General features: G+C 44.0%; 1 protein-coding gene across 2 annotated transcripts; it reads left to right on the top strand.

Annotated features, from left to right (window-relative positions):
* ZDHHC1 (zinc finger DHHC-type containing 1) lies at positions 1–22237 on the top strand. Of its 2 annotated transcripts, none has more exons than XM_049806597.1 (11): positions 1–122; positions 2643–2861; positions 5309–5484; positions 6119–6220; positions 7069–7193; positions 7532–7690; positions 11169–11281; positions 16939–17024; positions 17634–17727; positions 18720–18828; positions 19443–22237. In XM_049806597.1, the coding sequence occupies exons 2-11, from the start codon at positions 2643–2645 to the stop codon at positions 19718–19720; spliced, it is 1461 nt and encodes a 486-aa protein (XP_049662554.1). In that variant the 5' UTR covers positions 1–122; the 3' UTR covers positions 19721–22237. The 2 variants fall into 2 exon arrangements, with proteins under 2 accessions (XP_049662554.1, XP_049662553.1); XM_049806596.1 differs by having other exon boundaries at positions 19185–22237.
* The last annotated feature ends 1088 nt before the right edge of the window (positions 22238–23325 follow it).

The following is a 23325-nucleotide window of genomic DNA, read 5'->3' as shown; positions in this document are numbered from 1 at the left end:
AGCGGCCTGAGCTCGCTGAAGGCGCCGGGAGCTGCCGCGCCGGTTTTAACCGCAGGCCCCGTTACCCGCTCTGGGCATGAAGCGGGGACGGGGCCGTTCTCAACCCCCTCTGAGGGAAGAAGGTGAGGACAGAGAGGTGGCGAAGCCGCGGGAGGGGTCTATCCGACCCTCCCCGCAATGGCTGACCGGGATACCGTTCGTCCGACCCGGCCCCCGGTGTCTGCCCCGATATACCCGGGAGGTGCCGGTGCCTCAGGGCGGCTGGTTGCGCGTTCCTTCCCGCTGCCCAGCGCTTGGCTGTCCGGTGGCTGAACAACCGAAGGGGTGAACCTGTTAACTCCCGGCTGACTTATAGTTAACTAGTTAACTAGTATTAGTTAACAACCAGCATCAACTCAGTTACCTCTCCTCTGTCTCCGGTGACTGAGTAAACCCTGATGGTGACTTCGTGCCCTGTTTTTTATATTCGGTGTTTTCTGTAGCTGGGTAGAAAGGAGTGCCAGGCATACCCACAGCATTGGGCACACCACGGGGAAGGGGAGATGCAGTATCCTTCAGTCTCTTCACATACAGCTTTGTTTTTCATCGATATTGGTGGATAATTCAGTGCATCAGCTACAAGAGAAGCCATCGAGTTGTAAGGGAAAGGCAAGAGGAACTTCACTTCTGAAACAGGATGGACAAAGCGGCTTGCTTCCTTCGTGAGAGTCTGTCACCAGACAGACGCTGCTGTGGGATGACTGCAGTCTGAGGGATAGTTCAGCCAGGAGGTAGCTTACGCTAGCTTTAGTAGCAGTTCACTACATAAAACATTCTGTCGAATTGTTACCGAAGTTTTTGACATTAAATAACATAATGTGAAAACCGTCTGGTGTAATAAAACAGCAAAATCTGGCAGCAAAACAGGGATTCCATGGTCTGGGTGGGCCTGGCTCCCCCAGCCAGGGTCTGATTAGGAGAAAGGAGAAATCGGGGAATTTCTTCAAATAATCTGAGTGGGTTTTGTAACAGTAGCTCAAAGTGATGTGCAGGCAAGTTTTCAACAACCTAATGAGAAAAGTATCGCATGATTAATAACTCTTTCTCATCACTGATGAGGCATTTGCCACGTAGCAAACTATGAATGCAGGCACATACTGCTAATTTCTTCAAAGACCAAAGTTAGAAATTTTTTTTTCCCCAGCCTGTTTGTTGATAAGACTGTGCTGATAAGCTTAAATTACATTCTTTTATATTCTTACCCACTAATTCTCTACCAGTTGACCCCAAAAGACATTTCCAGCCCTTTTCCTGGGACTGATGCAGGACTGTTGGTGTACCAAGATCTGAATTGTTCCGCTTGCTCTTTCAGCACATTGGCATGCTTGCTGTCTTCCAGCCCTTCAGCATTTTTCTGGTACTGGAACCATTATCAAAAATACCACAAGTGAGCTAGAGAGCCCCTCCTTTTCTTTCAGCATGCTCATGTGCAAGTTAATCAGACTAATTAAAGTTGCTTATCCCTGTTAGATGTTAATTTAACATCCTCTTAGTTACTAAGGAACAGTGAGCATGGTGCAGAGGTACCGCGAGTCAGCTGAGGTCCAGCAGAGCTTCTTCATGCCGGTTTTGCAATGTGACCCCTGACCTGCTGCCTGTATTGTACTCCCTAGTATCTGTTGCACCTGAGTTTTCTGTGAAGCAGAGCAGCCCCACTCTCTGTTGTCAAAAGCTCATCCTGGCTCCATGGTAAGCGAAAAGCAACAACTAATAATCCAACACAAGTTGAAAGAAAGAGAAATCACTTCTGAGCTCATAGCTGTTGTGCAAACAGGAATCATAAACGTCAGGAACTTCCCAGGTTATGGTTCGTTACTCGCCTTTGCGGTTAAATCTTGCTTTCTCCTGCCAGGAGTCCAGACATTGTAGGACAGCTGAATAATCAAGCTGCTTCCTGCATGGATGTCCTGCATACATAACCTTCTGTTCTGTTCTAGCAACGGTCTGCTTTATACTTGCGTTGTGGAGTAACTCCTGCTTCTTTCCCCCTTTTTGTCATTAAAGTTCACTTTTTTTTGTTTCTAGTCTGTCCACTTCCTTTGTTGCTGACAAAAGGGTCTCTGTTTTTTTGGATGCTGTGTAGTGCTAAATTGTGGTTCCAGACCATGTGCTCCAGTGGGGCCACCCACTCTCACTATACTTCTCTGCACTAGCTAGAAGGAAAACATGGCATATCTGAGACAGGTGAAAGCATTTGTTCTGCCATCATCCATAACAGCATTCTGACGTGAACACATCCCCAGACCACAGCACATCATACTCCATCTCTGGACTGCCACCAAAGTACCTTCTTTGCTCTTTTTAGTCAATTTAGGTCTAGATCCATCCAAAGGCTGGCAAAACCTGCAAGTTTCCCTTAGCTCAAAGTTTGGGGTATTGTTGTTTCACGCAGACATTAGCACTTGCTTTTAGAGTGTGTAACTGTTTTTTCCCTTTGTTACTATCAGTCACAAATCCCCTGTGCAGAGAGAAGATGCACAGATGTGTTGTCATCTTAGTCCCTCCAAGTTTCTGTCCAGCCTGGAGCATAACTCCAGGACTGGGGCTCAGTCACAACATTTTTGTATTATATATTTTTTGTTTTCCATTTTTGATTTCTGTAGATGAATATCTGCAATAAACCTCCTAATAAGACAACTCCAGAGAATTTGGGCGAAGCTGTTCCTGAGGTGCAGGTCCAACGCGCTCGAAGGAATGGCTGGAGCTGGCCTCTGCACCTTTTCCAGATTATTGCCTGGTTGCTGTACCTCTTCTTTGCACTGGTTGGCTTTGGAATCCTGGTTCCTCTCCTGCCCCGCCACTGGCTGCCCGCTGGCTATATCGTATCCTTTGGTTAAGAGGAGAACATGGACTGTAATAAACTCTCAGTGGGATTTTTTTAAAATAGTTGTTGGGTAGCATAGAAAGGCTAGGAGAAAGCAGCTGAATCGGAATCTTTTTCTGAACTATAACCATAATCTTGATCTTCTCCTGTCTATAAAAACCAGTTATTTTGAGATCCTCTCTGCCCTTCAGCTTTAGGTAGGTCACTAAAGTTCTGCTTGTCTCCTTCATCACTCTGTTAAGGTTACTATCTTTCCCTCCAAGGCTCTTCTGCTGTCTACTTCTGCCTATGTGTCTCCTTTGCTTTATATTATTCTGCTACAAGGGTGCTGCAGAGCTTGAGGGAATTCATGCTAAAAAAGACCCTCCTGAAACATCCTTGCCGTGGTGGGCAGCCACACCTCCCTGTGCTGACTGAATCAGTCTTGAAAGGCAGCTTTATATGTTTACAATTTTACGGTGTGGTTGCTCGTGATAGCTGGCAGTTGATCTTCTCCCAGGGCCCTCCCCTGTCCTCTGTAGAACATCTGTGAGTAAAAGACAAGGTGGTGTAGTGTGAACCTCAGAGGAGAGGTCTGTCGTGGGACAGTCTTGAGCAGCTCTGTGATACACATCTAACTGTCCTCTAAATGTGGGCAATATCAGAAGATGAGGTGCTTACACTGTGAAGGCATCTTGTCTTATGTGCTGCCCAGCAAAGCCTAACTCGGCCCAGCCTGATGCGTTTTCCACCTCCTGTCCTCAAGCCCCCTCCCTAGAGCTGTGTGCGCTTGCTGCTTCTACAGCTGGGGAGGAGAGGGACTAGAGATGGGTTGTGCTGGCGAGCAATCCCAATGCTCCCAGTGCTACCTTGTACTGTCACCTGTGCCCAAGGAAGGAACTTCCTCAAAGCCAGGGAAGGAACTTCCTCAAAGTCAGGCCCTGGCTTCTGGTGGACTAGATTGTCTTGAGGAGTGGCAGATGGGAAGAGGGTATCCTGAGATTTGAATTTGGTGCTTAACAAGCTGGTGAGGGTTTATAATTTGTGAGCAAGTGTTTGCTTTTGTCATCTCTCTGGTAACATCTTCGGGGTGCAAATAAAATTGACTAAGTGGCTCGGTGCCACTTAGTGCTTTCTTAGCAGAACCAGCTAACCAAGAAATTATTATAGAGACAATGTTAGGAAAAGTTCTGAAGAGATCCGATATGCACTTACATCATTTATACATCTGATTTATGTATGTCCATGGAGTCTTTGATATGTTTGGGATGCTTTTGCTTATCGTTGTTTTAGTTACACCTGTGTGATTTAGGCATTAATATCATTAGCTCACAGTGGTCTTAGGTCTACTTATTTTATCCAAATCCTTGGTATTATCACGGTTCAAACCTCATGCATTTGTCTACCAAATATCTTCATAACTCAATCTAAAGTCACTCTAATTCAACAGATTTATGTATCCTAAAGTTTTACTACCAGTTAATAAAGTGCTAACATCTCTTTTGTGTCAAAGGCAAATCCCTTCCCATTCTGCTACACCAGTCATCAGAGATCTAGTCAGCTAGACCTCTCACAGACCTCCTTTTTTTCCTTACTACTCTGCTCTATTTTCCATACGCCTTAGTATCATCAATTATGTGCACGTCTGGCTGTGTAACAAATAGACTGGAAGGTTAATTTTTGCACACATGCTCATTTAGTTGCAGTATATTGAGAAGCAAACTCTTGAGCACAGTGGTACTCCAGGCATGCAGGGTTGCTGCTTTCTGTTTGTATATTCTTACATATTTGTATATTCTTTCCGAATTTCGGCAGTTAGTTCAGGTGTCTGATCAAAAGTACTGCTAAAGCGTATTTGCTCTGACTTGCTACTGCATTTAAAAGTAAGAATCCAAACCGGTAATCTTTCAAGAACCAATGACAAATCCTGGATACTGTCTCTCTGTAAATTGTGTAGGAGCCTACTTTAAAGGGGTGATCCTCTTCCTTGGGATTCTGACTTAGGAAAAGGAAGCAAGGTGATCAGTACTAGTTCCTTGATGTGACTTTTTTTTTCTTTCTTGGAAGTCTGGTCTTGTGAAGGGGCATGCGCACAGCCTTAACTAATTGTTCCTTCCCAAGGAGTCTGTATGTACTAAGAAACGTGGACCTATGTCAACAGTGGGGTCAGATTCTGGTAAGTAAAGGTAATTTTTAAAAACTCCTGTGCTAGGAAGGACATTTCTGTGAGACAGAGTAGTACATAATAAGGAGGGTTGTTCCTGTAGATTTAGTTACCTTTTTCCAGAGGATATTTATTACAGCGCAAATGTCTCTGTTAATAAAGCTCAGATGAATGTGCTGCAATCAGTTATATAGTGATTTCTAATTCTAAGCCATGTATTTCTCATCTGTGTGGGCTTTGTGTATTAAGGATAAAAATATATGCATTAAATCACTCATAAAATCCTTAACTGTGTACTTCAGTGTCCGGGAGTGTGTTTTATCTACCATTTAGTTGTTCATCTTACTGCAGTCTCCATTGATCCTGCGGATGCAAATGTGCGAGAAAAAAACTATCTAGGGCCTCTGGCTACCTTCAATCGTAATCAACATGCACATGTCATTGAAAACCATCATTGCCATGTCTGTGATGTAGATGTGTAAGTATCTTCTTTTTTCCTTCTACTATTCTGTCTTCTTCACCATTACACTTCACCATTAGTCTTAAATGTTAGACTATAAGATTGAAATTGAGCCCCTGAAGCTCTGTAGTGTGAGTTAAACTTCACCCTGTGGCAAGATTCAGTTAGCCGAGTAGGTGCCTGCTGTCAAATGTGTGCGTGGTTCCGTACTTCATTTGATTGCTCACCTGTTGTGTGGAGAGGACTGTTCTGTTCCATGTGATCTGAATGTTGGTGTTTGACCTAACAATGTGTAACTCGGGCATGTGTGCTTGTATTTGGCTAGATGCTAATATGGTAGCAGGAAATGCTTGGAGGGCAGACATTGAGATCAAGCTTTGTAGAACTGCTGAAGGGTTTCAAATAAGAAATGAATGATCTCCAATTTAGAAATCACACAGTGCATTGAAAGGCAAATTTTGCAGTATTTGTGACTGTGGTCCAACAATGGCCGATATGGCTGATATGTTTGGGTGTTGAAGTATTCCTGAGGTAGAAGGTTTTCTCACTATTCCCAGGATTTCTACTGCTGTAACCCCCTGTATCTGTGTCACTGGAAAGTCGTGGTAATAAGCTTGGTGCTGCCATGCTAATGCCACCCTTTCTTTGGCAGGAGTGCCAAGTCAAAGCACTGTGGAACTTGCAACAAGTGTGTGTGTGGCTTTGATCACCACTGCAAATGGCTCAACAACTGTGTGGGAGAGAGGAATTACTGGTAAGAGCCTGGCATTGTGACAGGAGTGCAACACTGCATCAATAATGTCGCCCCTTCTCTTCCCAAGATTCTCCTGCATCTCAGCCCAGTCTGTACTCAGTCACACAGAACCACTTTTTTTTCAGACCCTGGCTGAATAAAATCAGTCATGAGAAAACTAGATGGAAAATGCAAGCATGATTATGAGATTCAAATAACCAGGGATAAAACTCCTACACTTAGGATTTTGTAGCTGAGCATCTATGAGTGAAAACAGAGAACATAATCTTATTATTTGGTATTAGGAAAAGCTTATGGGATGTTAATTGGGTGTCCTTAATGCTTCTGAGAGCTGGAGTGGGAATAGAACTGTGATTGTGCTGTTCCCATCTCTGAAACAACCTGCATCCAGATTGCATGATTTCCCTACGAGACTTGCCGATTGGCAGGAGTTACAGCAGCATATAGGCACCTCTAATCTGTGCCAGGTTTGAGATAAAGAACAAGGAAGCTATCACTGATTATTGCTTCTCAGTTTACTTTCCTGCACTAAAACCATGTGGAAAGCAAAGCGTTGTTACTGCTGGGTACCACGTTACACTGCCTTCAGATTTTGTGCAGGGAGCTCTTTGTCTGTCCTAGATATACTTGACTGTTTTGTAACCACGGTTGCTCTAAAGGGTCACAGTTTAGTCCCTCAGGGTAACAAATCAGAAGTAAGACTGTTCACCAGTATCGATCGCAAGTGTAAGAAAGCATCACAGTAATTTGGGATAGCTGTCTATATCTCTGTCTTTATTAGAGGCTGGGATTTTGAATTGTATATGTAATGTTATTGAAGCCACTCAGACTTCTCACTTTCTTGGCAGGCTCTTTTTGAATAGTGTGCTGTCTGCCATTCTGGGCCTTGGGCTTCTGCTGCTCGTTGCTTGCTACGTCTTTGTAGAGTTCTTCATTGACCCCACGATGCTTCGCTCTGACCGGCACTTTGATGGTACGAGCAGTGCTTCAGTTGAGCATCCTGTGAATCAGCCAGCATATCCCAGTATGGGATTGGATTCTGTGGTCTCTCTCACTGACAAGGAACTGCATTCCTTACTCCTTCAGTTTATATTTCTGCAAGAATATCTCTGCTCAGCTGGATGGAATGTCTTTCCTTACAGAGCTAACTGCTCTTCCTATGGACCTTGCAGACACAAGATTTCTTAGGCCTCCAGTGCATAATGGGTCTGAAGCTACTTTGGAGTTAACAATATTTCCAGCTGCAAAGTTTAGTTAGAGATATTTAATACCTGGACAATCTACTTACCTCCAACTCTTTTTGTTTTACAGCTCTAAAGAACCACACGGACCTCTGGTTTGTGTTTCTTCCTGCAGCTCCTGTTGAGACTCAGGCGTCTGCCATTTTGGTCATGGCTGGGATTTTTATTCTTCTGAGCCTAATGACCGTGATCCTGCTGGGCCACCTATTGACCTTTCACATCTATCTCAGTAGGTATTATGTTCCCGTCACCTGCATCTCCATTTCATTTTCACTTAGGTGCTTCTACTCATTCTGCATTCACTGTGTTCACCCGTGTTACAAATATATACACCTTGTGCAAGATTGCCATTGAAAAGTTAGAAAATTTAGGTTTAACATTATACTTCTGATTTTCCCCCAGGACCAGGTAGCCTTATCAGTGCATGCGCAACATAGGGCTTGTGTTGGGCCTGTGCATTCCTGTGTCTAAGCTATGTTATCCTGGAATGGAAAGCACGTGCAAGAGTAGTTGAGAAGGCTAGGTGGGATGAACTGGTTAATTCCAGCTCAGTATCAGTGATGGCAGATTCAGATTGGCTCTGCATACAGGCTTTTGTGAGTCTCTTCACTGTGCTCCCCAGTACTTCTGTTGTGTGAGAGAGCCTGTTTCTCTGTTACCCCAGAGAAGTGTGGACGGTATTGATCTAAATTTCTAATAGAAGGCCTGATGTTCAGGTCGAGGTCCCTTTATGGAAGTTATACTGTAGTGACACAAAAAGACTTGTGGAATTCAGAGGAAGAGGTTTTCAGAAAAGCTCCTCATTAGATCCCTTACTTGTTGCTCTATCAAGAAGAGATATTTATGTTTGTTTATGTGCAGATAGGCATAAAAAACCTTTTTTCAGCCATTGTCTAAAATGAAGCCAAAGCTATTTGGCTGCCTGACGTAAGTCATGATGAGAAAAGATCTTACGCTTGCAGTAGTCGGTGGTGCCAAAACTAAGGAAGAAGGGATGTGGTGGAAGAGAAACGAGGGTGGCGGTTACAGAGGATCCCTGGATGGATTTTTAGGTTGTCAGTTAACAGCGATGCAGTTGCCACCACGAACTGGGTCAGCACAAACCAGTGCAGCTCCAGAAGCAAAATGGTTGCACTGCTGAAATGTAGCATTTGATGTAGTGTTCCTCAGCTGGCATTAATGTTACAATCAGTGAGGTCATTGATTGTCGTTTTCCTTCTACAGCCTCTTTGAGCTTAACTTAAATTTGGTCACGCTGCGATTTTGCTTTCTTGGTGGAATTGAAAGTTGACTTTGCTGGGTTAATGGTGATGCCTGGAGATTTCAGAGGCCTATCTAGCACTGTAGAAAGACTAAAAGCATAACAAAGCTGGGGCTGCTCCGGGAAGATTTCTTTTGGATGAAAAAGAAAGGATTATTCGGTTTAGTACTGAGTGGCATTTATCCTGGTTTTGTGTACAACTTCCACAAGAGGGCGCTCCCTCCTTGGGATAAAGACATGCTTTCTCTTGTCAGACAGGAAAGTGTGTGTGTTAACTAGTTCTGCTCTGGGTTTGGGGCATTTTTTGTCGCTGTTGTCTTGGGGTGATTTTATTTTCTTCTTTCAGAATGAATTTTGAGCCAAATTAACTTTTATTTCTGCTCCAATTTTAAATCTTTATGGCTTACATGGAAACAATTTAATTATTGTTAAATTTTTTTTAACATTTTATTATATTAAAATCTGCTACCCTATTGAAACTGGTTCCAGCTGTGCAGAAGTGCGGTGTGTAAGTCCTTGCTTAAAAGGAGTGATGTTACCATATTGAAGCCTATATTGTGTGTTACATAGGAATATGCATTGCACTTACAATTGGGATTCAGGGAGATAGACAACGTATGACTGGTTTAAATTCCTCTTATTTCATACCTGTAACTGTCAGTAGCCTCATCTGAATGCTTTAAGGTAGACAGTGTTGGAATGAACTGTCTAACCTCTTTTGGGACTAGAAATACAGTTTACCAATTAAAACGTAGTTACTGTTCGTAAGTATTTCTTCATAAACCTTTTTTTAAAAAAATAATTAAATTACAGAAAAAAAAATAGCACCCCTGTGAGTGGTATTGCCTTTAAGCTGCACATAAAAAACCTGGCTTAAGTCAGGTATGACTATGAAAATTTTAGAATCTAGTTTTGTTGCAAGCACAGTGAAATTTTCAGAATTACTGTCCTGATTTTAATTACTCGCTGCTATCACTCAAAAGGAAGGAAGCAGGTTATTCTCAAAATAATCATTCTCAAAATGATTGAGACTCAGTGCTAGAGACATTCAGTGAAGCATGGCACTTCAGAAGTTTGGAGGGAGGGTGGTTTTTTTTTTCTTCAATACTGAGAAGCCAATAGTAAGCAGAATAAAAAAGAAAATAATAGTAGGCAATATAGGAAGGGAATATAGGAGAGCATATAGGGCTCTTCACAGACTATGATTATGTATTGCACAGTATGTGCTGCAGTGTTATCTGGCCAGACAAATGCAGTAATTTTTAACTAAATAGCTCATTAAAATATTTTAAAAGTTACTCTGTTAAGTATTCAGAAACCAACAAACTGTAAATTAAAAATGGTTTATAGCCCTTTGCTTATGAAGGAATATTCTGTTTCTCAAATAAAGCATACAGTACCGTTCTAGGAGCATTTGCCAGTGCCCGGCATTGTCCCCATTAAGTGCATTCACTAATCACTTGGCTGCAGACTCGCATTCATTTTTATGCTCTGTCTTCCTGGCCAAATGGATCTTGAATGCTTATTTCTTCAACAGGTCGTTGCTTTAACAGGAGGGGCACCTTCTCCTCTGCTCTCCCCCACTTCCCTGTGAAGTAGTCCTGTGTTTAGGGTATGGTTTTGAGAGGTAAGATATTACTGATACAAACGTCTTCAGGCAGAGGAAGGATTTTAGTCTGGATGTCCCACATCCTAGGCATCTGCTTTAACTACTATGCTTCTGTAAAAAGGAAGAATGACTACCAGGCTGTGCACTAAAAATCTTCAGCATCCATTTCTGGGTTTTGTGCTCTAAAAATACTTACCATAACGGGATCATTATGGGAGGAATGTCTGAGTTTTGGATCCTTGTAACATTTTGGGTCTCATGAAGAAACGAAGCTGGTCAGAAATGTCACATGCTTTTGGTCATTCATGGAAGCAGGTGTGTTTGTGTAGGGGACCTTAAGAGCACATAAACTAAGGCACATGTAACCTCTGGGCACTTCTATATCACAAGGCAAGCTGTGCATTTGATGCTCACTGTTTTGGACATGAAGTGTCTCAATCTCCTCTACAGGACACACTAACCTGCTGAATTTCTTTTCTCCACTTAGCATCACATACCTTCTGACTACTCACTGAGCTTTCTGTACAATACAGATCTTACCCTTATTGGGTATGAATAATGGATTTGTTCTGAAATGAGCTAACAAATTACTACAGCATAGAAGGCTGTACCGTGTATATGAGACTTTAGAAGAATAGTGGGACTATGAGAAAGTGTTGTGATGATGACAATAAAGGATATAGTAAGATGTACAGTGCAAAGGTACTTTTGGCTTAGAGTATGAGTCTTTTCATGTTTATAGTTACTATTTGATTGTAAAGTTATTCAGACTGTTTGTATACGTGTAATCTGGGAGTGGCCTTTCCTGTGCTGACAGCTCTCTTTCTTTCCTCCCAGTGTGGAACAAATTGACCACGTACGAGTACATCCTGCAGCAGCGTCCCCAGCAAGAGGCAAAAGGGGTAGACAAGCAACTGGAGTCTTGTCCCTCCCAAGTGAGACCCAGTCAGGTACTCGTTGAGCTTTCAGTACATTTCTCAAAAACAGCCTCGCTTGCCTGCAGTGTAAAGTTTGCTTCACTTTTGCGAGCTCCAAATTTTAGAGGCAGTTGCTACAGATAAGACTTCAGAGGTACTTTGGTGGAGTTGAGTAGGATGTGAGAGAGTGTAGGGCCTGTAATTTGATGAACACTTTAGGCATAAGCAAGTACTGCTTTCCAAGCAACCAATCCCACACAGTCTCATCCTCCACCGGTTGTTTTGGGCCCTGTGCTATCTATTCTCTTCTGCCAGCGCAGCTGTTTGTTACAGTCATGCAATGAACAGGGTGGGGGAACTCATCTGGGTAAGAATAAACTTTATTAAAAAAAATAGTCGAGCTCGTGTTTAGCTGGCTTAGTTCCCTCCCATTTGGTTCACCAAGCAGTCACATAAATGTCTGTGTCAGCACGAACAAGGATGACTGAAGAGTGGGAAGGGTCCTGTCCCTGGAAAGGACAGTACCATCTGTTTCGGTGGCAGTGCATGTCTGGCTGGCTTATGTGAGCAGTGTCGCAGGTCATGACTGAAAGCGAGACAGGCTCTAAGGCTGGAGAAACTAGGGCTAATCATTGAGCAGCTAATAATACGAAGTAGTTTAACTGTCTTGAAAAGGAAAAGGATACCAACTGTGTTCAGAAATGACCCAGACATCTGCTTTTCTTTGAACTGAGTCTACGTAGTGATAAGGGTCCTTGTGATTACTGTGATGTTGAGCTATATCACTGTAAAAAGAGTTCGTCAATGCTGTTACACTCTGCAGTGTCATATATATTCTGCTATGAATTGAGAGGTTCATTGTAATTTATTTTGCTGCAAGGCAGCTCTATCCCTGGAGTCCCTCAAAGTTTGACAGGACAAATTCCGTACTGGCTTTAACTGGGGGCTGGACTAGAAACTTCCAGAAATTCTTCCTAGTTTAAATTATTCAGCGATTCTGTGATCCTGTGTAACTCTATCTAGTTTTATGCAATAAGTTACCTTCTATACAACCAGTTTTGTACTTCATAAGAAATTAATTAAATCGAAGCTTCATCCAGGTATTCTGTGTAGAGATACTGGGACCTCCCTGGACTCATTCATAGTTTTTTCCTGTCAAAGCAAAGGGATGAGTGAGCTAATTCTCCTTCTGTATAATATGGAGACCCCAGCTTTTCATATAATTTTTTTTACTGCCTTGGAAAAGTTGAACTTTCAGTTTAAACAGAGGTTTCCATAACAATAAAAATATTTGGCACCTTGTCTCATAGAGCTTTGCTTGCCATGAAAATTAAAACAATAGTAAAGCGTTAGCTCTAATCATTTCCTAGTTACTAAATTTTGATTGATACTGAAAATCTGTCTGAACAGGGGTACACTCTGCATATTTGGGATGTAGCCATTCAGTGATGTTCTCCTGTCTGCACTGGTGCTTATCTAGGTGTGTGTGAATGTGGTTAATTTGAAGCAGCAAGCCTGGAAGAAGCAGAGTAAAAAGTAGTTCTGTGTTTCAGGACTGCAGTTAATACCTTGGGGAAAAAGAAAGACTGGATGATGCCCAGTAACATTGTTAAAAAAATGTTAACCCTCCAGATTTTCCTTGTTTCTTACATAGCAACCAGAGATAAATACAAGCAAATAGACTGGAGTAGGAGTACACCAAGTGACTTGCGTTTTGTAAGCTGTGTTGACTACAGCCTTCTTTAGCTTGAACACAGAAATCCTTTGTAATTGATCCAAGATGTTGCAAGCATAAAATGGAAATCATCCTCTTCCCACTTTTGTCCTAACTGTTCATTCATTTTAGGGAGTAAGAAGAAACATGCATTTCTCCTTTAATCCTTGGTTTTGAGCCTTATTTAAGCTTGGTGTTGGTTTTGGCTTCAGTTTTCCATGTTTGTCTGTGGTTAAGTCTTTGGCTATGTTCAGGTTAAAGATTCTTCTTCAGGTTAAAGAATTCTTACGTGCTTGTAGAATCCTCAGAACACGCACAAAGTAAAAGCCCTAATTTTGCACACTGGAGTGGTTCAGATGTCACAAAAATGCAAAACAGTTGGACATACACAGCCTTTGCCTGTATTACTATACCCAAAGCAGCATGTGCAAGTAACAATTTTTTCTGTAGGTGGTTGCATAGCAGTCCAAAGAAATATAAACTAAACCAAAAATGATACTTTAATGCATAATTGCATTCATACCAGGGAGCTGGCTTTCATAGTGAGGCCAGCTGGGATGTGATTTTTTTCACATTCCTAAAGCTTTGAACTTGCTTTGGACACTGATTCAGGTTGGTGAGGTTTGATTTTAAATAATAAACATGGATTTTACTCAGCTTCCCTCACATTTTCAACATTGCTTCTGTTTTCCAATGTCTGGTTAAGATGAACCTTGTCTTCACTCTCAGCCTCAACACTTGCAACAGACTCACTTTCCCTGGGACAAGAACCATTTTTTCCTGTTCAATTCTGCCTCCCCTCCAGCCAGACAACATTTCAGGGCACTGGCTGCCACTGAAGCGGTTGATAAGAGCAGCTCTAGCGGGCAAAGGAGCTGAATTCATCCTGAAGTTGTAACCATGAAACTTGGGGTGGACACAGCTGGTATTCAGCCTCTAGAGGAAGGGTGAGCATGACCAGGGTTTGCAATGAACTTGGGCGGTCTGTTGATTTAGCAGTCTGTTTTCAGCAAGAGAAGAACCTGAATCCTAACAATCCAATTGGAAAGGGTAGGTTTATCTTGCTGTCACAGTTGAAGGATGCTGGCTGTCCTGCTAAGGACTGTGGGAGTGGAAAGAGGCTGGGACTCTGCTGCGGTTGTAGTTTTTGTCACACTGAGAGTACACTGTATTTTCTACTGATCGAGTCTTCTTCCATTTGCTTCTGCTAGTCAGCTCTAATGGTTTGCTTTCTTTTATGTGACTGCTTTGGTTATATATTATTTATAGAAGGCTGAAATGGACAAAATGGATTTAAAAAGCTCTTTCATTCCCTGCTTGGAAAGAAGTTGTTAATGATATTCTCAAGATGTATCATTTATTAATGTCCTTTGAAATGCCAGTCCTGTTTGTATGCTGTGGACATTGAATCTTGATTGTTTTCAGTTACTCTGCACAGTCCTACAAGGATGTCTCCTGCTTCAGCTCATTTCAGCCACAGTGTGCTTTCCTATGAAAAGACTTACCGCCCATATGCTTACAGTGACATGAGATTGTGCCTGGTCTCCTTCATTTACAACTCAGGTGCATGAGGCTTGAATGTAAATGTTAAGAATTTGGTCCCCAAGGAGATTTGAGGAAACATTTATGTACATTTGTTGTTCAGTCGATGGTGAGCAATGGTCTGACTTGAGTTACCAGTTCTATTTGAAATAGATGTAAATTTCTGCAGATTATCAATCCTGCACTTGGATAAACTCTGCCTATAATAGAACTAAATAGCATAATTCTCAAATCAGAAAGTTCTAATGTTTGGGATTGCTAAACCAATTCGCTTCAAATTTGATGTTACCACCTATAAAACAGCTGGAAATTCCTTTCCACCTCTTTTTTTTTTCTTTACAAGACCTGTTAAACTCAGAGCATGTTACAAAAGGCAACAGGCCTCAAGTCTTTCCAGTTTGGCAACTCTCTTATCTAACAATCACACAGAGTACTGAGGGTCCAGACATTGATGCCAAGATGTTCAAAAGCAACTAGTAATTTTGGAAGTATCTCTTCTGGCATGTAAAGAAGGCTGGCCAGAGTTGATCAGACCAGTGTGCTGGCTCTGACACTGGCCAGCTGTGGATATTGAGAAAGAGTGCAGGAGTTGTAGTTCCCAGTACCCTCTCCCAGCACTTGGCAATAGGTGTTAGGGGCTTTTGGAGCACAGAACTTCGAGCAGCTTTGTATTTGCTAGTTTCTCACACAAACTTTTCTCATTTCTTCTTGAATCCATGTAACATTTAACACCTGCAGCATCCTATGGCAGTGAGTGCTACAGCTTATTTCTATGCTGTGTCAAAAATGCAGCCTGCCTTCTGTTTCTTTTGAAACTACTACCTGATTTTTTTCATTTGATGCTCCCTAAATATTCTGTTAGAGATGGTAAACAATTATTCCCCATTTGCTTTCTCCACTCATATCTGCCGTATTTCCTCTCCTGACTGAAGAGCCCTGGCCCATTAGCTGTTTCTTGTACAGAAACTGCTCCATACCTTTCATTGCTCCTGTCACTCTTCTCTGTACCTTCTTCCAGGTCTTCTCAGGAGGAAGTAACATGAATCTATTTTCCATTTTCTTTTTTTTTCTTTCCTTTTCATTCCTGTAATCTGAAATGATTTCTTGGCTACCACTGAATGTGCAGGTCCATGAATTCTTTTCTAGTTCGGAGACCATTGCTTTGTATGTAAAGGTTACGCTACTTTTCCCATGTGCATCACATTACGTCTTTACATCTAGCAATATTGATTTTTGTTTGCCATTTTATCACCCTGTAATTCAATATTGCAAGAATCTTCTGCAACTCCTTGCAGTTGCTTTTCATTTTTATTGCCTTACATACGGAAGTATCATCACCAGACTTCATCTCACTGCTCTGTTTTTTTGTTGATTGTTTATGAATTTGTTGAAGTGCAGAGGCCCTGGGTCTCTCAGGAAGCCATCTGTGGGATGTCCAACTTTGAATTCATTTTCTCAAGTTTGCTGATCAGGCTCTTCAGACAAATAGGTCTTCATAAGCTTGTTTAAGATATTTTGGAAGCTAATGCCTATCATATTTAAAATGCCTATGTCTTCACCACCTGAAAGTTGCCTTAAAATGTATATGTGTCTTTATGGCCACTGTACACTGCAATGTTTAAGAAGAAGTTGTCTTGCTAATTATTCAAGTTTAAGAGCAGCTGGAAAGTAGTGTCAAGGTTCTCCTGAGCATGATTTATCCTTTTTGACAACGGAGCTTCATACCCTGCATCACTTGGTACTCTTGACTATCTTAACTATGTCCTTTTGAGGGAGAACTGGGAGCCCTTTTCCGTAATGCAGACACTTGGATTTAGGCAGCTTATTCTTTGAGTCTTCTTATATGTTTATGAAAGTATGCAATTTTAAAATTCAGGGTGGCATTACTTTGAATTCAACTACACCTGAGGCAAATGAGCAGTATATCACATCTAAAACCAGCAGTTATTAGCCATACAGGATTCATACAAGAAACAGAAAATACTTTATGTTTTTCCTGTATGTTGCATGCTTTCACTTTCCTCACCTCCATTTTGAATTTAAAAGAAGTTTTTTTGCATTCACTGCTTAACTCCTATGATTGAACTGTATAACTAATGAGGGCTTTAAGTGATATTTTGAATGTGGTCCCAAAAAATGATTAAGCTGGTCTCTGTAAGTGTGCTCTGATTTGATTTGGAGTCACATGAAATGCTGGCTGGACTAAATGAATGAATCAGGGACTTCTAATTGTCTCAATCGTGGTTTTCCGTCTTCTTAGGCAGCAGACTCCTGCTGAGTTTCAGCTGTGCTAGCTGTAAGGACAGAAAATATCTGGCATGTGGCTGAGGAAGGAGGAAGAAGACATCCGTCTAGTGAAAATCCCTCTTCTCCCCTCTGTGTCCATATTGGTCTGAAAAATGTGAATTCTTTTTTTTTCTTTTCTTTTCTTCAGGAAGCAGACTTTTTTTCAGGTAACCCTGGCTATACAGATCCTGGTATTCAAGTAGAGGAATTCTCAACAGTAACTTCAGGAAAAGGGTGAGTAAAGTCATATATAGGAGTCTGCCAGCAGCATGTATGGTGAATGGGAAATTGTCACCAAAATCACTGATGGACCCTAAGACAAAAGTACTTAGGCAAATAGGGAGCACCCATGTTTTGACCAAGGCATGGTGAAATCTTTGAATTTCAGGAGGGTAAGTACCTGCAGGAGTACTTGCCTCCCCTCCCCTGGGAAAATATCTTCCTAGAATACTCTATTTAGGCTGTTTTGTATTAAAATTACTTTAAAGCTGCCTGATTTGTCCTGTAATTCCTATACTGAGCTCATTATAGTTACATGATTCAGGTTATCAACAGATGAATCACAACAGCAAGTTGTGAATCACACAGGCAAGTACTTATGGAAAACCACCATCCTTGTCTCTTTATTAATCGTTGCGTATTAACTCATGTCCCTCGGAAGGGAGAGGAAACCCTTCATATTTTGCACAGTTGCACAGAAAAAGTTACCCTGCAGTTTTGCTGACAATGCTGTACAAAGCAGGGGATGCTTCAGACAGGCTGATGCATATGTGCAAGCAAAGTAAGCATCGGAGTTAAGTCATGTCTAAGGGAAGTATCTTGTATATATGCCGTGTGTTTTAGCTTTTCAGAGCTCTATGTCCGCAATGATGAAGCTGACCCTGAGCAGAGCTCCTCCCCTGACCTCCCAGCTCTTCATTATGTGGTCCCCTCTCAGGTAAGCAGGAGACTTGCTGCATACCATAACCTCTGCTGCTGACAATTCACCATGGTGCATGGGTGCACGCTCACTCTAGTGCAGACTGTGATTGCTTCCTTCGTACACATGACTTTCCTGTCCTCAGCGTGTCTCTGCAGGTGTGGCTGTGCCCTGCAGTCACCGCATCTAAGTGATACTCTCCTGTCTCATCTCCCGCATGTGATCAGATGTATTCGACAGTTCCCTCATAAGCTTGCAGCTCAGCTGTAATACAATGTCTTGCTGCTCCAATGCAGTTCAGTGACTGTATCTATGCTACTTTGTTGATGTAACAAGCTGTGCGTGTTTCTGTAGAGCAAAATCCAATAGTTTATATGTTCATATATGGATGTTTAAAGCATCTGCCCCAGGGAAAGATGGTGTGTGTGGATTTGAAGCTTGAGCGTATGAAACAGCTGTCTAAAGTCAAGTTTTTTGCCCTCTTGATATTCACGTATCTACGTCCAGATGCTCTCCCTCCTTGATCAAATGGCAGGTGGTGGTGCTCTCCCCCTTTCCTCTAAGCTTATTAATCAAAGTTGTGTCATCTAGATGATAAGAAAAAATCCTTTTCAACTACACTTGTATTTTGGACAAGAGTGATCTCTCTCTTGGGATGTCCTGTGCTATGTGACTTTTGGTCCCCTCTTCTAGTTTGGCTCTACAAATGCATTTGTCCACCAGTGTCTCATACATCCTCCAGCTGTATGAGACAACAGCTTAAAGGTACCTACACACAGAGAATCACTGTATGCAGATAATGTATGCATTCATTAAATACACATTTTCTGTCATTGCTTTATAGTAACTCAGTCTTAAGCTATACAATATTCTTGCTCTTTGGTCATACCTAATGTTCATTATTAAAAATAGGAGGAATTAAAAAGAGGTAGTAGTTAAAAAAACTGCCTGTCTCATTACTTTGGACTGATGAAGTGACTTCCCTTCTCTTGGGCAATTTGCTTTCACAGCAACAGAAAAAAAGAAGAAAGAAGACACATAAAGCTTCTTCCTCAGCAATGGACAGCAGATCTAAAACACATGCTAGACCTTGGCCCTCTTTACAAGATCCCCAGTCAGGTGAGAGTGCACCAGTCAGCTTCTCTGCTTCTGGACTGGATTTCTGGTTGCTGGCACAAGAAATAAAGTGTGTCATGAAAACCCAGCACTGGCAGAAAGTTACCTTGCCTAAGAAGGGATAGTGAGTGCTTTGAGATACTCTAAAATGATCAGACTTGGGTACACTGCTGAGCCTAGAATTCTGTACATTTTCACGTCTAATATTGCATAAATATATGTATGATTTTCTTTAACACTAGTAGATCAGTGATATCAGAGTTTCTGGGCTTGTTGATGTCTTTGTGGGGCTGAGGGATCTCTCTCTCTCTCTCTCTGTCTCTCCTCAAGCTTTCTTCTCCCTTTCTTTCCATCTGTAGAGTTCCCAGCCATGGCTGCTGCCACCTCAACTTCTCACAGCCTTCACCTCCTAGTGCCAGCTTTTCCTCTGAGAGCTGCTGTGCCCCCCAGCAGCATCGGCCTCATCCAGGGGGCGGGACCCCCAGCTGACTATCACTCAGAGTCCGCCGAGTCCATGGATGAGATTCCTGTGGCTCAGACTCGCCTTGGGAGCACAGCCCTTCATGGGCCTCCTAAGAATAACTCAAGCAACTCTCAACACTATCCTTTGTCCACAGACAGTCCCAGAGGTGACAGGAAGAAGAATCTATATTCTGGACACAAGGTAAAAAGGAAAAGCTGCCAGCAAGACAGACGCGTGGAACAAGACCTGGAACTTTTTTCTAAGATTCCTGCTGTATTTGTAAGTAAGAGCAGTGGAGAACCTCATGTCTCTCAGCCCCAGCCCAGTGAGAGCACATCCGAGCCACACCACAGAAAATGCACCAGCAAGCAGCACATGGGCAGACGTGATTCATGCTTTAAGGACATAAGGACAAACACCACAGCGGCCTAGTGATCAGCTTTCCAAAGCCATAGCCTCTGGGGACAAGGCAAGAGGTTCTCTTTCTATTTGTATGTTGCTGTTCAAAGATCTTGACTCCAGTGACTTGTCTTTTTCTCTGGAGGTAGCAGCGTTCCTTTACCTGATGCCGCCCATCTTCCAGCAAACTAGCTGAGAGGCAGTAAAAAATCCGCTGCATCATTGTTTCTGGCTGCTGCCTCTTCCTAAGCCAGGAGTGCCCCCGAGCCCAGTTCCACTCTCCTTGTCAAGGGGAAACAGTCTCCCCTGATAGGGATGTGCCCAGGGCTGCCACTGGTTAAGGACTGCAGCATTAGTGCTCCATAGAGGGCTAAGGGACTCATCCCTGCACTGTGTGCTAGCCATCAGACTGCAGTGAGACATTTCTCATGCTCGACCAAAAGCAAGAAGCAATAAGGTGGCAAACCTGAGATAGGCATGTTGCTAGAGAGAATTCAAGTGCTTTCCTTAGGAAAGGGCTTCACCCTCCTGGCCCTCTGCACACTAGTATGGCAGTAACTTTCTGGGAGAGTGCATGGGGAAGAACAAGGCTGCATTTCTGCTGTTCCTTGGCACCCTGGAAACTAAATTTCCCATCTGCCTACATCCTGTCAGTCTTTGGATCATGCCCAGGCGCTTCAGCAGGTGGTCAGGGAGTAACCTCAGTATTGCCCTGTCCCTATACTGCTTTCCACTGTGTACCTCAACCCAAGTCCACCACCAGCATGTACTCTGTAAGGCAGCGTAGTTTGACCTGCTCCACCTTCCCAGCAGCGTAAGGTGCCGCACAGTGCAGCTTTCTCATCAGAGAGCTTTCTCACCTTTCCATTTCCTGGGCTGCCAGATCCCCATTAGTCCACAGCCAAACCTGGAGTCTCTGTACTGCAGAAAAATCCTGCAGCAGACACTGGGGCATGTAGCCAGTGCCTCAAGTCACAGCACCCTGTGCTGGTGGTGAGAAGCAGAGAGCTGCCTGGGCTGCCAAGCTACAGCACCTTGGCTTTCCCAGGCAGCATGCCCCATTCCAAATTCCTAGCTGAGCACTGAGGTCAGGGCTGCCAACAAGCCCAGATCTGCCTAGCAGCCAGCTAACCTCAGAGCCCAGGATAGCAGCTATGCACGTATCCCAATGGGCCTTGCCACTGGCATGGGTGTGCCTGACACAATTTGTCACTTGGCAGCTGTGGCACCTGCACAGCTCCTGCCTCCCCAGCATGGCCAGTGCCCTGAGTGGCAGCGGCTGGCTTGGCTGGTTGCACTGTTTCTGGATAAGCCCTTGATGCTGCACGCTGCTGGTGTGTGTGAACAAATAGGTGCACCAGCAGAGAAGAGGAAGCCTGGGAAGTCTTTATTACTCTACCAAATGTTTTGATGCATGGAAACCACAACCAACCCTTTCTCCAGCCTATGGTGGGTGCAGGTTAGGGAAGACAAGACAAAGTGGGGTGCCATGTGGGTCGAGCTAAGATGTTCCTCCCCTCGTGTAGCTCAGTCTGTGAGCATTCATCAGAAAAGGTTGAGAGCAGGACAGGATATCTGGGGACAAAGGCCCTCTGGACAAAGCCAACACGGGACAGGCAGGCTGGAGTCCCAGGTTTGATGTACACACTTCTCAGCCCGGCTGTTGCCTGTCATCCCAGTGCTCACGCTGTCTTCTGTGCTGCTCTGAGGTTCACACAAAGTCTGCTTCCCTTGGAGCTTTAGGTCCAGACAGATTTCCTTCTGGAGAGCTCACTTCAGCAGAGAGAGGCAGGAAGGTGGCTACTGTATGTTGAAAGCCTCAGCTCATTCCAGGGGCACCCCTGAATGCTGGCAGCTGGCCCAGCTCTGTTGGGAAGCAACCCATCACTGTCACCTGGCCAACACCATGCTGTGTGGTGCTCATGCAGTGGACATTTCAAGTAGTGCTTGCCTTCAAGGAGAAGGCAAAGTGCTGCGGCTGCTCCTGGAAACCCATGATCCTTGCAGAGCTGAAGCTGGAGTAGGGGAGTCCTCCCTTTGTGGAAGGGTTTATGGGGTAAGTGTGGCTCATAGACAGGGCCATCCAGGCCAAGCACTCCCTGGGACAGTCCTTGGCAAATTCTGGCAAGGCAGCGTAGCTACTATCACTGACCCTGGGCTTCTTTAAAAGCCTGTCTTACCAAGTGGTACCCGCTGGCAGTGTGACCCTTTGGAAAAGCAAGCATGTGTGGGACCAACCCTTGTGGACGAGCAGACATGTCACTGCTTGTCTGCAGAGACCAGGGCATCTGCTCACTGATGGATCCTGGTTAGACAAAGTCCTTCCAGTTGTTTCTCCTCATGTCTGCTGTCGTCCAAGGAAACTACACCCTGTGGTAATGCTGGGCTCAGGATTTTCAAAGGCCAGCTGTCCCTCCACCCAGAAGGCATTGGTAAATTCTTTCCAGCAGGTGCCCCTGAGCAGATCTCGTGTGTTTTCTTACCCTTCATCCATGCAGAACCAGTCCCAAAGTCATTGTATGGAGCTCTTTAGTAGCTCTGTCCATAATAAATTTCTATGCCCTTTGCTAAATAGTTTCCTCCTTTTTTGCAGTCATTAATTTATCTACCCAGCTGATGGTCCCCCCACTTTTCCCTGCACCTCTGGGCTTAGCACCTTAACCTGTGTGGGGTGACAGTGGTACCCTCTCCATAGGACCCTATGGATGTTAGGTGGGACTGCCTTCCCTGAGGTGTAGGGGGTAGACCACCTTCTCCAGGAGATACGTAACTCCAGCCTGGTTTCTGTGCTGCAGCTGGGTGAGCACCACAGGGAGGAGGCCAGTCTGGCTGTGCACCATGCTACAGGAAGACTGCTGTGCCCTTTGGGGTGAGTGGAGCCAGGTTTCCTGGTCTATCAGATGTCCAGGGAAAGAAAGGTCCAGCATGTCCTGAGGTGGCAGGTTCTGAGCACCAGCTGGGAAGGAAGGGGATGTCCTACAGTTTGCTGGGACATGACCCTCTCCAGGAGCACAGGTCTCACCCTCAGGTCCAGCATTTAGTTGTCTTCCCCATGCCAGGCTGTGCTTACCAGCCAGTTGTCCTGCTGATAATGGCCCGTAAGCCTCAAATTCCCCTGTGTGCCATGCACACAGACACCCACCTGAGAAAGGTCTTTGCCCCCAGAGTCCTGGACGACCAGCGCAGAGCCCCATAAGCTGCTGGGCCATACTGGTTCTGTCCTGCCCTGCAGGCTTCTCCACAAGGAGCGGGAGACCACACTTTCTGTTGGAGGCCAACAGGATGCCCTGGGGACCCTGATTTGGTAGTTTCTCTAGGTAGGGAAGATATCTTTCTGCTGCCTTCAGCTGAGCCATGGACCATTGTTTCCACTACATCAAGTGCTGGAAGAGGCAGAATAAATCAAGGCTGCAAAATGTGCAATGCCTTGTCTGTGTATTGGGGCAGCTGGGTGCTGAGCAAAGAGCCAGGCCCCAGCAGGATGGGCTTCCAGCACTGCCAGCGTTGGGCTCTGGTCTCCTGAACCTCACAGGCGGCAGGTAGGATTGTGTGTGCCGTGTGGTGTTTGATTTTGGCTGGGTTTTGTGTTTTCACCACAACCACATTAAAGGAGGACTGTTGAAGATGCATATTGGGCA

Source organism: Accipiter gentilis, chromosome 7 (genome assembly GCF_929443795.1).
Source record: "Accipiter gentilis chromosome 7, bAccGen1.1, whole genome shotgun sequence".
Taxonomy (NCBI): Eukaryota; Metazoa; Chordata; class Aves; order Accipitriformes; family Accipitridae; genus Astur; species Astur gentilis.
The sequence above is the reverse complement of the archived record's forward strand: the minus strand, read 5'-3'. Positions and strand labels throughout refer to the sequence as shown.

Coding starts and splice junctions, on each gene's coding strand:
- ZDHHC1 (XM_049806596.1), top strand. CDS start 2,643: ATGAATATCTGCAATAAACCTCCTAATAAGACAACTCCAGAGAATTTG. Junction 6,221..7,068: donor GTGGGAGAGAGGAATTACTG/GTAAGAGCCTGG, acceptor CTTTCTTGGCAG/GCTCTTTTTGAATAGTGTGC. Junction 11,282..16,938: donor CCCAAGTGAGACCCAGTCAG/GTACTCGTTGAG, acceptor TCTTTTCTTCAG/GAAGCAGACTTTTTTTCAGG.